The 12670-nt window shown below is 43.8% G+C and overlaps 1 protein-coding gene across 6 annotated transcripts in view; it reads left to right on the forward strand.

The window, feature by feature from the left end:
* The window catches only part of LOC147025270 (putative bromodomain-containing protein 10), a 262359-nt gene that overhangs the window by 180806 nt on the left and 68883 nt on the right, over positions 1 to 12670 (forward strand). For all 6 annotated transcript variants that reach the window (XR_015059415.1, XR_015059414.1, XM_085886086.1 and 3 more), the window contains one exon: positions 10666 to 10838. Coding sequence is in view for 4 of the 6 variants with exons in the window: in XM_085886086.1 (XP_085742212.1) it covers positions 10666 to 10838 (173 nt within the window). In the remaining 2 variants the exon portion in view is untranslated. The remainder of the gene's footprint in view (positions 1 to 10665; positions 10839 to 12670) is intronic.

Genomic DNA, 12670 nt, shown 5'->3' on the forward strand with positions numbered 1-12670 from the left:
CTATGCTGACCAGGTGATTTAACAAGCTCAGTGGGAGACCTCCCGTTATCTTGTTGCCCATTCTTGCAGAGTTCAAAATAAAGGAAATGCCAAATATTTAAAGTCCACATAGCTCGGATTCATTTTGAGAAAATGAGTTTCTCTGCCTTGTCTAATGACAGTAATTTGTTATCATATGCTGCACAAGCAGCACTGAACAATCCAGAATACTGTCAGTCTGCCTTTGAAATGTGAAAAAATATATGCAACTCACGCTTTCATGCATTCAGTACACCTGGAAAATATGACGTCAAGACGTACTGGTCAGGAAGGATGTACAGTATGTTTTAATTTTAACCTCAGCAGTGTATGAGTGATCGTGTTTTCCTTTGTCCTTGTGGCTATTTCTAAAGCAATTGGTTATTTTATATGAATCAGCTATGCTTTTGAAAGATTACCTTGGTTCTCTTTGTGAGTATCAAAGCAAAATAAACTTTATAACACCCACATACCAAGAAATGTCAGTGTGCGTCAGTCAGTCAGTCTGTCCGTCCGTCTCCTCCATAACTCCAAAACCATGAAACCTAGTGCTACCAATCTTTACATGCATACAAAGGGAATTCCAAGGGAGTGCACAATACACCATGTGGAGGTACTCGCTATTACCTTCAGAAAATGATTTTCATTGTGCAGATCACCAATCTGAATGAAATTTGGCATACTTAAAGAATTTTAGACCCTGAGTCCAAATCCACTTGTTTCCATGTCGAGGATGTGACACAATTTGTCATGTTTGGCAATTAAAGATAAACCGAACATTAAAGCATGATTTTGACACAGAAATGAAGAATCAAGGTTAGACTGATATGTACGTCAAAGAAAACTCTTGTGAGGTCTTAAAATGATACAATATGCTTATACAGAGCCCTATTCACTGTTATTAAAGATTTTTAGAATTAAAGGTCATAAACCGAAGCAGTTACATATTTTTACCGGCCGAAAACGTCTGGACCGACTAGACAGGCCTTCGAGTTGACCAAGGCAACTTTTTGCTTAAAAGGCAGCCACACTGGCTTTTAAAGGTAGTTACATTGACTATTAAAGGCAGTCACAGCGCCTATTAGACAGTTACATTGGCTCTTTCGGATTAAATCAAAGACAAAGAAACTGCGTGACTCAGCCTGATGAAAAGTAGAACCGCCACAAGAGGATTACTGTCTTAGAATTCCAGTATTTCTTGCTCTGAAGTGGTTGCTGAACTCGGCTCTTGACTGCTGCTATTACAAAACTCAAGTCCACTATTACATACTCACCAACCTGAATACTACTGTGTAGTAGATCACCACTGCAAAAGCAGTGTGACACCCGCATTCACAGTTCGTCGTCGGAATCATCGTCAGTTCTGCTTTCATCAGCCATAAGTTCCATTTCTGCACGGGTCTGTTCATCGTTGGCGCAGTTTTGACACCCACAGCACTCTGTGCAGGACAATCCTTTTGACCGGCAAGAACACTGGTTGGTCTCGCATTTCGTCTTCTTGCAATTACATTTCGTCGCCTCTAACAGTTCCTTCGGCGCTGGTGGTTTGTTCAGCCAGTGAACAGTCAGTGCTCCGTTGCGTTCCACCCATCCATGAAATGTAGGAGAAGGGGCTTCTATAAACCTCTCAGTCGCGCGGTGGTGGATCACAGATTGATAGTTCACTCTTTTGCAATGCAGCATCAGAGCGTCGCTTGTAGGCGGCAACTTCTGTTCTCCCAGCGACTGGCTGCAGAATAGCTTGTAGCGAGCCTCATCCACACTCTTCATGGTCGGCTGATTGTACATGGCGCAGACGAATTGTTCCAGGCCGTGAATGATATTCTGATCTAGCGTGAATTCTCGACCAATGCTCCCGAAACAGGTGATGAGATGGGGACCCTTCATCATGAAGTCAAATGGCCTTGTTTTGCCCTTACCGTGGAATGCACTGGTGGTATCATTTCCCGTGAAATTGTGCAAACCTATCAACACATCGCAGACAGAACTTTCCAGGGCATTACTCAGCTTCCTAATGTCAACGACGACAATGTCCTTGGGACTTCCTGTGACTAGATGGAAATTTTGCGCCCGAATCGACATCGAGTGAGCCAATGCCAAAACAAACACATCGGTGTCGAAACTCTATGCGCACCGATTTTTCATTCTGTCCCGCGTGAGTGGCATGTAGCAGGAGCTTCGTGTCAGCTTCCTCATGGTCACATTCAAGTTCAGGTACTGACGACACAACACAGTCATGACACCATTCGACACCTTGATTCTCACACATTTGCCGGCATAACTGACGTACAACAGCATGTCACCCAGTTTTGATGGAGAGATGTTTCTCGTCCAAAATTCAACGATGAACTCTATCAACGCCTCCTTGTTGGCTCCGCTCAGGAGATAATTGGCCCACTGTTTTGGAAGGGCTTGATCACGTCCGTAGATGGTTCACACCTGAAGATCGCCCGCCCTGCCCGCTCGTCTGGCGTGCTCCAGGCACTTGATGCTGATACTTGGAAAAGTATCAAACACCACGTCCAGTCTCGAAGATTGGTTATGTCGTGCTTTGGCCACTACGATGTTCAGCACCATCTCTTCCAGTTTGCCGAAAGTGTTAGGCAGTGAACCAGCCTTTATCAGCTGAATAACGGCCATTCCATCCACGGTTGTTGCACCTTGGATAGGCCGAGCGTCCACACGGCAATCGGGCCACAGTTTCAGTATATGGTTGCGGACTTTGACTTTGTCTGTCTTAGCAATCGAACCATCACCGGATGCCAGCGGGAAAGATATGTTCGCCAGTGGGTATGCGAGCAGATCGTGAACATTGCTTTTCTCGCCAATCAACAGTCGTGTGAAAAGATGACGTTCATTCGCAATTTCAACCTTCGGCGTCTGCTGGTGGGGAATCGCCGACTTGCCTCGCGCCTTAAAGAAAGTTGCCAATTTGGCCTTCGAAATTGGACTGAATAATGGGACCTCACCCGAGAGAAGCCGGTCACACATGAATTGCACGACAGCATTCTCTCCCTTGACATACGCGTTCATCAAGTCCGCGGAAGTGGCTGGCGGTGCGATGACACCTGAACTAATATTGACGAGTTCAAGGTGAGCGCCGGAGAAAGGGTTAATCATTTGAAGTACTGTGTCCATCACTTGCACCACCACTGCTTCGTTCTTCTTCGAGCTCGACACATCCAAATCCTTTCTCGTTCGGGGTTCGTCATGGATACCCGCCATGGACTCACATTTCCTTGCGATTTCCGCACGTGCTGGTTGGGACAGGATCCACTTCTTCACAGCTGTGCTTTTCTGAGTGTAACCAATGATGCCTCCACTGGTCTTGCTGTCCCTATTTAAAGTCTGCTCTATGATCTGATCACACGCAACACAAGTAAATCCATAATGAGTATGCCGTTGGGCAGTCCATTTGCCGTCCATGAACGCTTGATAGGTGTCTGGGTGGGAGTGCTCGAGCCCGGCCATTTCTAGCCAGTAAACGGGTAAGTACCTTGCGTAGTTTAGGTGATCGTACGCAAAGTACCAGGGCATTGACGCTCTCGTGATCGCAAGGTGTTTCGGCCAGTTTGAAACACGAGTTGCCTGTATAAGCTCTCGTGCTAACTCCACCATTTCCAAGTAGGGCCATGTAATGTCCACACTTTGGTGTTTGTTCAGGTTATCCCTCACCATGAGTGCTCCCGAGTATAGATCATGTAAATTGAGGTCTGAGTCACCCTGCTGTGGAACCTGGCTGGCTTCATCCTCTGTAGTTGACTCTGTTTCTGTTGTAGAGCTACTGTCTACAACAGCAGCCTGAGCAATGGAATCAATATCAATGTCCTTCATGTACACCACTTCCCTCTCAGACTTTTTTGGTGGACGATAGAAAATCATGTCTGGGTACCGTTCCTGCAGTCTTTTCTTCAGTCTTGTTGCTTGGTAGTTGGCCTTATCCTGGCCTTCGCATACTCTGAGTAGGTCATTGAACATCTCACACAACTTCTTCATATGTATAGATTGCTTTCCATCAATGATTCTTACCTGGATTACTTTATCACAGAAAATGTCAAATGTTGAGTCATAGTTCACTTTCTGAGTTTGGAGTTTTCTTTCACTCTGTCTGTGGTATGTGTCATTCACATACTTGTAATAACATTTACAGTGATAACAAACTGCCAGCGCCACACGGTCTTTATCCTTTATAGTTGTCATTATTCTCACATCACGTTCATCTCTCCTCTACTTAGCAGTTTCCCTCAGCTTTCCTCCATCCTGTGTTTCTGCCAGGGACAACTGATCACGTTGAGATTTTCCTTTGACACCGATGAATTTGTCTCTTTTCTGGCATATGACACAAATTATTGGCAGTACACCAGCTGATTTGCCAGCCACCCTTTCTACAGAGGTTCTGAGGGATTTTCTACGTATTTTGTGGTATAAGTGCCCCCTCTTCTTCTCGTCCACCCACCACCTCACTGGCTCGAGCAGAAACTGCAGTCATACTGGCTTCTGATTTCCTTTTCCTGGCTTCAGTGCGTTTTATATGATCCTTGTTACAAAACGATGCATAGCAGAACCGGGGACAGCCGGCATCCGCAGGAGGATCAGTCATTGGCAGCAGTTTCATAATTTGATCAGCCAGCAAACGACATTTGTTGATCGTTTCACTATCTGTAGCGTCGCACCAAGCCTTCACACACTCGCATACCTTACGCCAGGTCTTATCCGTGAATTGCGTCACTTTCTCATCTTCCTCCCCGCCCAAGTGTATGAAACAACGCATATTTTGGTTTTGAAAGACCAAAAATCACTCAATCACACGACAACCATGGGCGCCGCCATCTTGATTTGTTGTTTCCTGGTCATTTCCTCCACGATTACAAGCATGCCACGCCCACTTCACGGCGGTAATTTCAAATGGTAATAACTGTCGGTGTGTCAACTTGTGCATGTGGAAACAAGTAGGAATTTCAATGGTGTGTTCTCATGAATGTATAGGGTGAATTTCGTTTGGATTGGTGATCTGCACAACAAAACTGAACGAACCCACCCACCTCCACATGAGTGTCTGAATTTAAACACCCCTTTTGAAGATAATTAACAGCCTTATTTAAATATCCGTTTTAAAGGCAGAATTATCCTTGGTCACCTCGCTTTCCCTCGCTGTGGTCTGAATTCACCATTATTTTTGGCCTGCTCAACAATGCCTTGACTTGGAACAGGCCACACACAACGGTTTCTTAACGCTCATTTTTTTTTTCACTTTCCTCATTAATATCATCGAATGCCTCAACATCAAACCTACAGATCGCTGGATACCTTGCATTGCTTATAAATGCCCAGAGACGCCAGCGTTCATGGCTTTATTAATTTCTACAAATGCCATCACCTCAAGAATCTCTTAATCTAAGCCAAATTTCAAAATTTAAACTGCTTCAATGACTTCAGCAGCAGTTATGACTGCTCAAAAAAGAGTTCATTTGTTCAATTCGGACATTGCTTGACATTCCGGGCGTCTCCAGGTGCATGGTGTTTATATGATCGATCGATGATCGCTAATCGCTTTCCAAGCCTTCCGTTCATTATTTATCAACCGTTTTGATGGAGTGCTTGCTTGAGTGCTCCATTTGGCGAGCGCGATACAAGCTGCTTGGTTGATCATACCCAAGCCATGTCCATACATGGCAAAAGTATTCACACTCACTGAATATATCGATCGACTTGAACAAAGTTCATGCCCTGTTCACCTGTATTTACGCCCTTCATGTTCTCGTGCATTCCCTCAGGCAGTGGATCCTTTGCTAAAAATGTGCAATTTATTTCAACCTTTCCCTTTTTGTACGATCTTCTTTCATTATACGACATGTCACTTTGACATAAATAGATGCATCTAAAAAAAATAACCTTTCGTTTTTAAGTTTCTTCAAACGTTTTGTTGGAGTGCTTGCTTGTAGTGCTCTACAAGCTTCCGGCAATATCTTGTAGTGCTCTACAAGATACTGCAGTGCGGTTCTCTGTTGGGACATCTCCAGAGTTAGCAAGGCAAAATAAATGAGATGATTACAATGAGTTAAAAAATAATTTCAGTTGTTACAAAGTAATGACTCGCCGTATCATGACAGGATTGCCGAGAGGTACGCACGCTTGCTCTTAGCTGTCTAGCCTGGGTTTGAATCCCGGCCCAGCTATAAACTGTTATCCCGGTGTTTCACAGGCAGGGTGATTCATCAATGCGTGTGTCATCTCGCAGATGGGCATCCCCTCTGCCTCTCTCACCCCTCTGCCTCTCTCACCCCTCTGCCTCTCTCACCCCTCTGCCTCTCTCACCCCTCTGCCTCTCTCACCCCTCTGCCTCTCTCACCCCTCTGCCTCTCTCACCCCTCTGCCTCTCTCTAAGTGCGGGCATGCATGCATGCATACAGGCAGGCCTTTGCCAGGTAGATAGTGTGGGTTTTGAATGCTGCCGCCTGGTTTTATATGGAACCCAGCGGTTAAAAAGAAAATGTTGCTGTTTCAGCATGTTTTATCACCCTTCCCTTCCCCTCCCCTCATGGTGCCTTCCCCTCCCTTTGCGCTGCCTTTCCTTCCCTTCCCATCATGTTGCCTTCCCTCCACCTCTTCTCATGATTACCTTCTCCCAAACCCCCTCCCATCTCCACTCCCCACTCCCATGGACATCTCCTGGTAGGCTCCATGTGCTGTTTTAGCATACCCCATTTCATTTTATTCTGTACTACTCCCCCCCACCCCTTCTCCTCAAGTCCCACTACCAAATGGAAGTTGAGACCCCTACCCCCCCCCCCATGCTTACCTCCTCCCAAGCCCTTTCCCCAACCCACCCCACCCCCTCTTATCTCCCCATCCTCACTCCTACCCCCTCTCAGAGTGGACAGTGACATTTGGTTAGGCATCGCTCTCCCCCCCCACCCCCTTCCTCGCTCTTACCCCCTTCCTAGCTCCCCCACCCCTTACCCTCCTTGCCCCTTCCCTCCTCTCTCCTTCCTCCCTCTCCTCCCTCCCCTGTCTCACTCCCCCTCTCTCCTCTCCCTTTCCCTCCCCCTTTCCCTCCTCTTTCTCTCCCCTCCCCTCTTCCCTCTCTCCCTCCTCTTTCTCTCCCCCTCCCCCCCTTCCCTCTCTCCCTCCTCTTGCCTCCTCTCTCCCTCCTCTCTACCTTCCCTCCCTCTCCAACTTAATATCACCGTCAGTGAAGCAATGGGTTGTATTTGCTTGTCAACTATATATGGGGAAATGGTGAACAAGTCACTAATAAATAAATATGACAAACCAGGCAGTCACAGGACAAACAAATAAGGAAGCGCACACATTTTTCTGCAAGAAAACAAATTTAAAACCTAACCCCAACAATGGCACCAAAATACCGGATTCAAACGTGGTAGGCGGGGACTTCAGCAAGGCACAAGGTCTTGGTGTCGTGTCGGCTAGTGATGGTGAAGTGCGGCTCGGGGCGAAAAGTGCTTTCCAGGTCATGCTGTTTATCTTATTTCAGTTGTGTCAAGGAGCTTCAAAATTAGGGTTGGAGTTCTTTAACATCATTATCTTCAAACTTTATACAACAAAAATGCATGTGTACCTCGGATCACCCGCTTCCCTGCATTTCCATCGAAAGGTGTTGAAAACATTAAAAAAACAACTGTTCACTAGTATTTTCAAACGCCATGGAGTCACGTATAATGTCACAGAGAAACTGACACAACTAAATTGCTCACATTTGGATGCCACGAAGATGATCAGTCATTTTATGTCTTAAATATTGCCTTTGCATCACTTCATCTTGAAAGAAGTACTGAACATAGAACTGAATTGTGATGGATTTTATTGTGTGATATAATTACTTATTTCCAATTCGTGTTCAATATATAACATTCAGTTGAAATTCAGTTTTTCCTCGATCATAAACTGACGTCTGAGACAGACAGACAAACAGACAGACAAAGTGAACCCATTGCTTAACGCCGCTTTTCACTTTACGTGCGCAGGGTAACAACCTGCATGTATTCGTACTTTCTGAGCATCATTGAAGTGATGAGTACCCAACCATAAATTATAATTCCAATTGAACTATAAAGCAAAGAACCCATCCTTACGGACGGGTTAATCCCTCCACTTTTATGAAGTACAGAGTGTTTCAAAAAGAGTGATGCAACTTTAAATGTTTATTTACAAAGAAACAGGAACATGAACCAAACATTTATTGAAAGCTTATGATGGTATTTTATATCACTGATTACTATTGCAGTAAGTCACTGCTCGAATTCATGAGAGCCCATTGTCTGAAATTGGCATTTACGCAAAATCCTGGTAATTGATGTTCTCGATGTGTGCCCCTCCACGGTTCAGACAGGTATTGATCCTGACTGCAATGTTATGTCCAACTTTCCTGTAGGTCTCATGTGGCACTGCCTGGAGGTAGTCTGACACCTTCTGTTTCAGATCATCCAGTGTGGCAGGGCGGTTGGTATCCATCCTGTCACTGAGCCAATTGCACATATAAAGTCTCCTTCTCATGCCATCTTGACCCAGTTTATGCCCAATTGAGATGATGTATGCGAAAAGCTTCAGTTCCTTAGTGAGGATACGCCAGACTGATGTTGGTTTGATGCCAAGCTCCCGGGAGTGCCTGTGGTAGGACTTCATGGGATTGTCCACTGCAGAATCCTGCATGGCACTGATGTTGGCTTGGCTCTTGGTTAGTAATGCTGGCCTGCCACTGTTGCCCTTGCTCTGGTTGTGCACTGTACCCTTGTGTTCAAAATGTTTCACAATCCGTTGAATGGCACAATTTGTGGGTCCATCGCGTGTTCTGAGGTCTTATTCCCGGCAGAACCTATGGCGGGTGTCTACACATGATTTAGTGTCATACCACAGAGCCACTGCTTTTGTTTTCCACTTCACTGTTGACGTGGATTTTTTTAAACCCACCTTGTTGTGATCATTGTCCTCCTGAAGGATTCTAACTGGCCGATTGTGGAATCCTATTTCACTTCAGACAGAGTTTAACGTTTGTCCGATTTTGATTATAAAATCCTACAAAAACCCTATCGACACTGATAAAACTGATGTCCACACAAGTCCTTCCTTGTGAAACAATTTATTTTCTAATTATACACCATACACTTCTCACCTTCGTACAATGAACTTTAGAATCCCCATTCATTGCAATATTATTTGGTTCTATTTCATTTATTCTTACTTTAGTTAACAGTTCGACCAACCCGATTCAATTAACTTCTACATTACATCAGAGAGTTTTATTCTAACTTGGTACTTGGTCAGTTCCAAGGAGTACAAGCCACTGAGATACTATACTTCCTCACGTGCTTGCACTGAAAACAATTTACATTTCAAATCATTTTATACTTTCATGAGAGAGAGGTTGGGGGATATTCACCCAGACTGTAGACGTGTCCTTTAGACGAAAAGCCACTTCGTACATTTCTAAGCAAAGGTTCATTTATCAGCTCGGTCACTCTGCTCCAGAACAACACATTTCTTATCATTTAGGGCAAAAGTCTTTTGGCCAGAAATGACAGCCAATTCAACTTAGAAAAATAAAAGTTACATTTCTGAAACTCAATTTGTTACAATTTAGAATACATTAATATAAATTTTTCCCCCACACTGTCAATGGCACAGTTGAGCTACGGAGCTAGATATCCCATGGAACAAATACCACAATAACACCACCAAACCCTGAAAAGGAAAACTGTAGGTCAAAAAACAAAGAAATGGCAGGAAATCAAAGTTGTATCAATCTTTTTGAAATACCCTGTATATAGTGTATTTTATTAATTGTAATCCTGGCTTCCAGCAGATGATGCGACATGATACACATTTACATAGAGAGAATCGGGATGCTCCCCTCACCCTGCACTCTGTAACTGTGAATTTTTTTATCGTCTCAAACCTTCCCGGACACACACCTGGTACAACTGCCAGTTTACAACTCATTCCGTCCAGCGCTTTCGGAGTGCACAGATGCCAAACAAACATAAACAAACAAACAGATACTTCTCAATTATATATACAGTAGTATGAAATCCCAACAACCAGTGTTCTCAATAAATCTGAAAAGCACAGCTTCCACCATGCAATTTTCAAAATACCCTGCCAAGAAAATGCTTCGGCAGCACCAATTTTCCAAAACAGGGTACAGTCTGGTTTATAAGAACCTGAATGTTATGGTTATTTTACTTCTACACGTGCATGCCTTTCTTGTCTGCCACAGTTGTCTCTCACTCCATGGCGCATATATTTTAACATTCAGTTTGTGATGATAATCAAATGACAACTACAAGAGCTGCAACATGTTTGATCGTAAAAAAAATTGCAAGTTACCCATGTGTGTTCTTTAATGGCATGAACATGGTGTGTTTTTTGTTTTGCCTTGTGGAAGGGAAAATAATTTAATACTACTATCATAATAATAATTATTATTCTTGTGGTGTAGCTAAATCTTCAATGATCATAGGATTAATGTATGTTTTTATTGATTGATTTATTTAATTTTTGAGAACAGCACCACAATTAGCTTTCATAATACTAAAGTTCTCACTGTACTTCACCTCATTCATAAAATGTGGCATCAATGCACTATTTCATCAGTTTCTTTAATGTCCATTCCATATTATGCTTCCTCAGGAGTTCCATCAGTGTCACCAAATACACAGCGTCGATCACAGCGGCAGATTCTTCTTGCAGCACGACGAAGGCTTTTGACTGAGGTGCCAGAAATTGCTGCTAAGAGTTCCAAATCGTCAAGCTCCCCGACCAAATGTCATCAAGTTGATGATCAACCACCTGCTTCAAATACTGTGAGCCATTTTCAATAGTTGTAGCATTAGTTCTGTAATATAATTTGCTTTAGCCTATGACCAACCCTCTAATACTGGAAGTTGGTCGTTAAAGAAGTTGTAGTAGTAGTAGTAGTACTGCTGCTACTACTACCACCACAACTACTACTACCACTACTACTACTACTACTACTACTACTACTACTACTACTACCACTACTACTACCACTACTATTACTACGACTACTTTTGTTGGAAAGGCTTTGGAGGCTTACACTCATTGCGCAGGAAAGTTCAGGCACATAAGTTTCCTGTTTAATGTCCCTCACTTTCCGCATCTCTTCAAGTCTATGGTTAGAACTGCAGTAGACAAGGTGGAGCATTTTAAAGGGAAAACACTACCAAGACACATAAGGAGGGAGGGAGAATAAAACACTATTTTTTTTAAGTGTTCGCAAATGTAGAGACAAACAGTATTTACAAAAATGATGGTAGTAGTCGTCGTGGTCGTAGTAGTTTGCTTTAGCCCCATTATCATGATTGTTGAAATCTTACGAAAATAGTTACTCGGTAAGGAATTGCAATGACTGTTCAAGAATAAATTCATTACACCTGTGTCTTAATCAAATACCAATCAAATACCAATTTATCTATTTACTTCAATTAAAATGTATGGCTTGCAAGATGGCCTGGAGGTGTGCACACTCGCCTCTCAGCTGTTTAGTCTAGGTTTGAATCTCGGCCCAGCTATAAACTGTCATCCCAGTGTTTCGCGGGTAGATTCATCAATGTGTGTGCCATCCCTTGGATGGACGTTAAACTGGCGTTCCGTGTGCCGGGATTAGTTGGTGGACAATGAAGTTCCCACAGTGTCCTCCGCGAAGAGTAGGTGAGCTATCGCTGTACACCCTGAACATGTTACAAATTTCTGCAATTCCTGCCCCAACCTTAGTCGAACGTCAGGCCTGGCCAGGTGGTTCGTAAAAGACTTGGGCCAAGTCTTCCCCAGTCAACCCCATAGGAACGTGGACATAATTGTGGCTGTCAAAGAAAAAAAAAGGCTAAAATTAATTTTATGCTTCCAAACTCTGCATAGGGTAATGCAAAGTATATTATTTATGCAAAAGGGTAAAGTGGGGTCAGAGAAAAGAGGGAAAATGAAAAAGTAAAAAAAAAAAATTAACGGACAAGGAGAATGGGGTAAAAGTGGGGGGGGGGGTCGAGGAGGTTTGTTGGGAAAAGAAGGATATCAGGATATCCTTGATATCCATGATATGCCTGTTGTTGGCTTAAAAGTTAGGGTGGTGTGCTGAGCTGAGGATCCTAGGATCCTGAGTTAAAATCCCCCTTGGCTGTTGAATTAATGCCAGGTGGGGTTAACTCTGCCTGTGATCCTTCTGAAGTTGGCAAAATGAGTGCCAGCATGTTGGTATACCGTGTTGGAGTGGTGACCTGTCCAGGATTGTGCCCAATAGCTGAGGAGACTGATTAGGCAGCACCAACGCTCTGCACACAGTATGGTCCAAATGGATGGATGGAGGATGTATGTGAGGTTGAATATTTTCATTTCATCAAAAATAAACAAAGCATGGTCTTTTATTGACACTTTTACTTCTTTTTATCTACCACATGTTGGGGGTTAATTTTTGAAATCTGCACCCAGGTCCTCAAGAGCTCTGTATTGGTGTTGGTGGTGTTGTTGGGGTTCTTGTTGGGGGTTGATTTTTAAAATGTGCACGCATTGGTCTGACAACTGCCGGACCACACCCACATCTGTCGCTTGACTCCACCCATCATAGCACCAACACAAAATGATATGGTCGCCATCTTAATTTTCTGGTGGGCCACATCAC

The sequence above is a fragment of the Eptatretus burgeri genome, chromosome 6, assembly GCF_056783735.1.
Source record: "Eptatretus burgeri isolate ZD-2024b chromosome 6, Ebu_testis_v1, whole genome shotgun sequence".
Taxonomy (NCBI): Eukaryota; Metazoa; Chordata; class Myxini; order Myxiniformes; family Myxinidae; genus Eptatretus; species Eptatretus burgeri.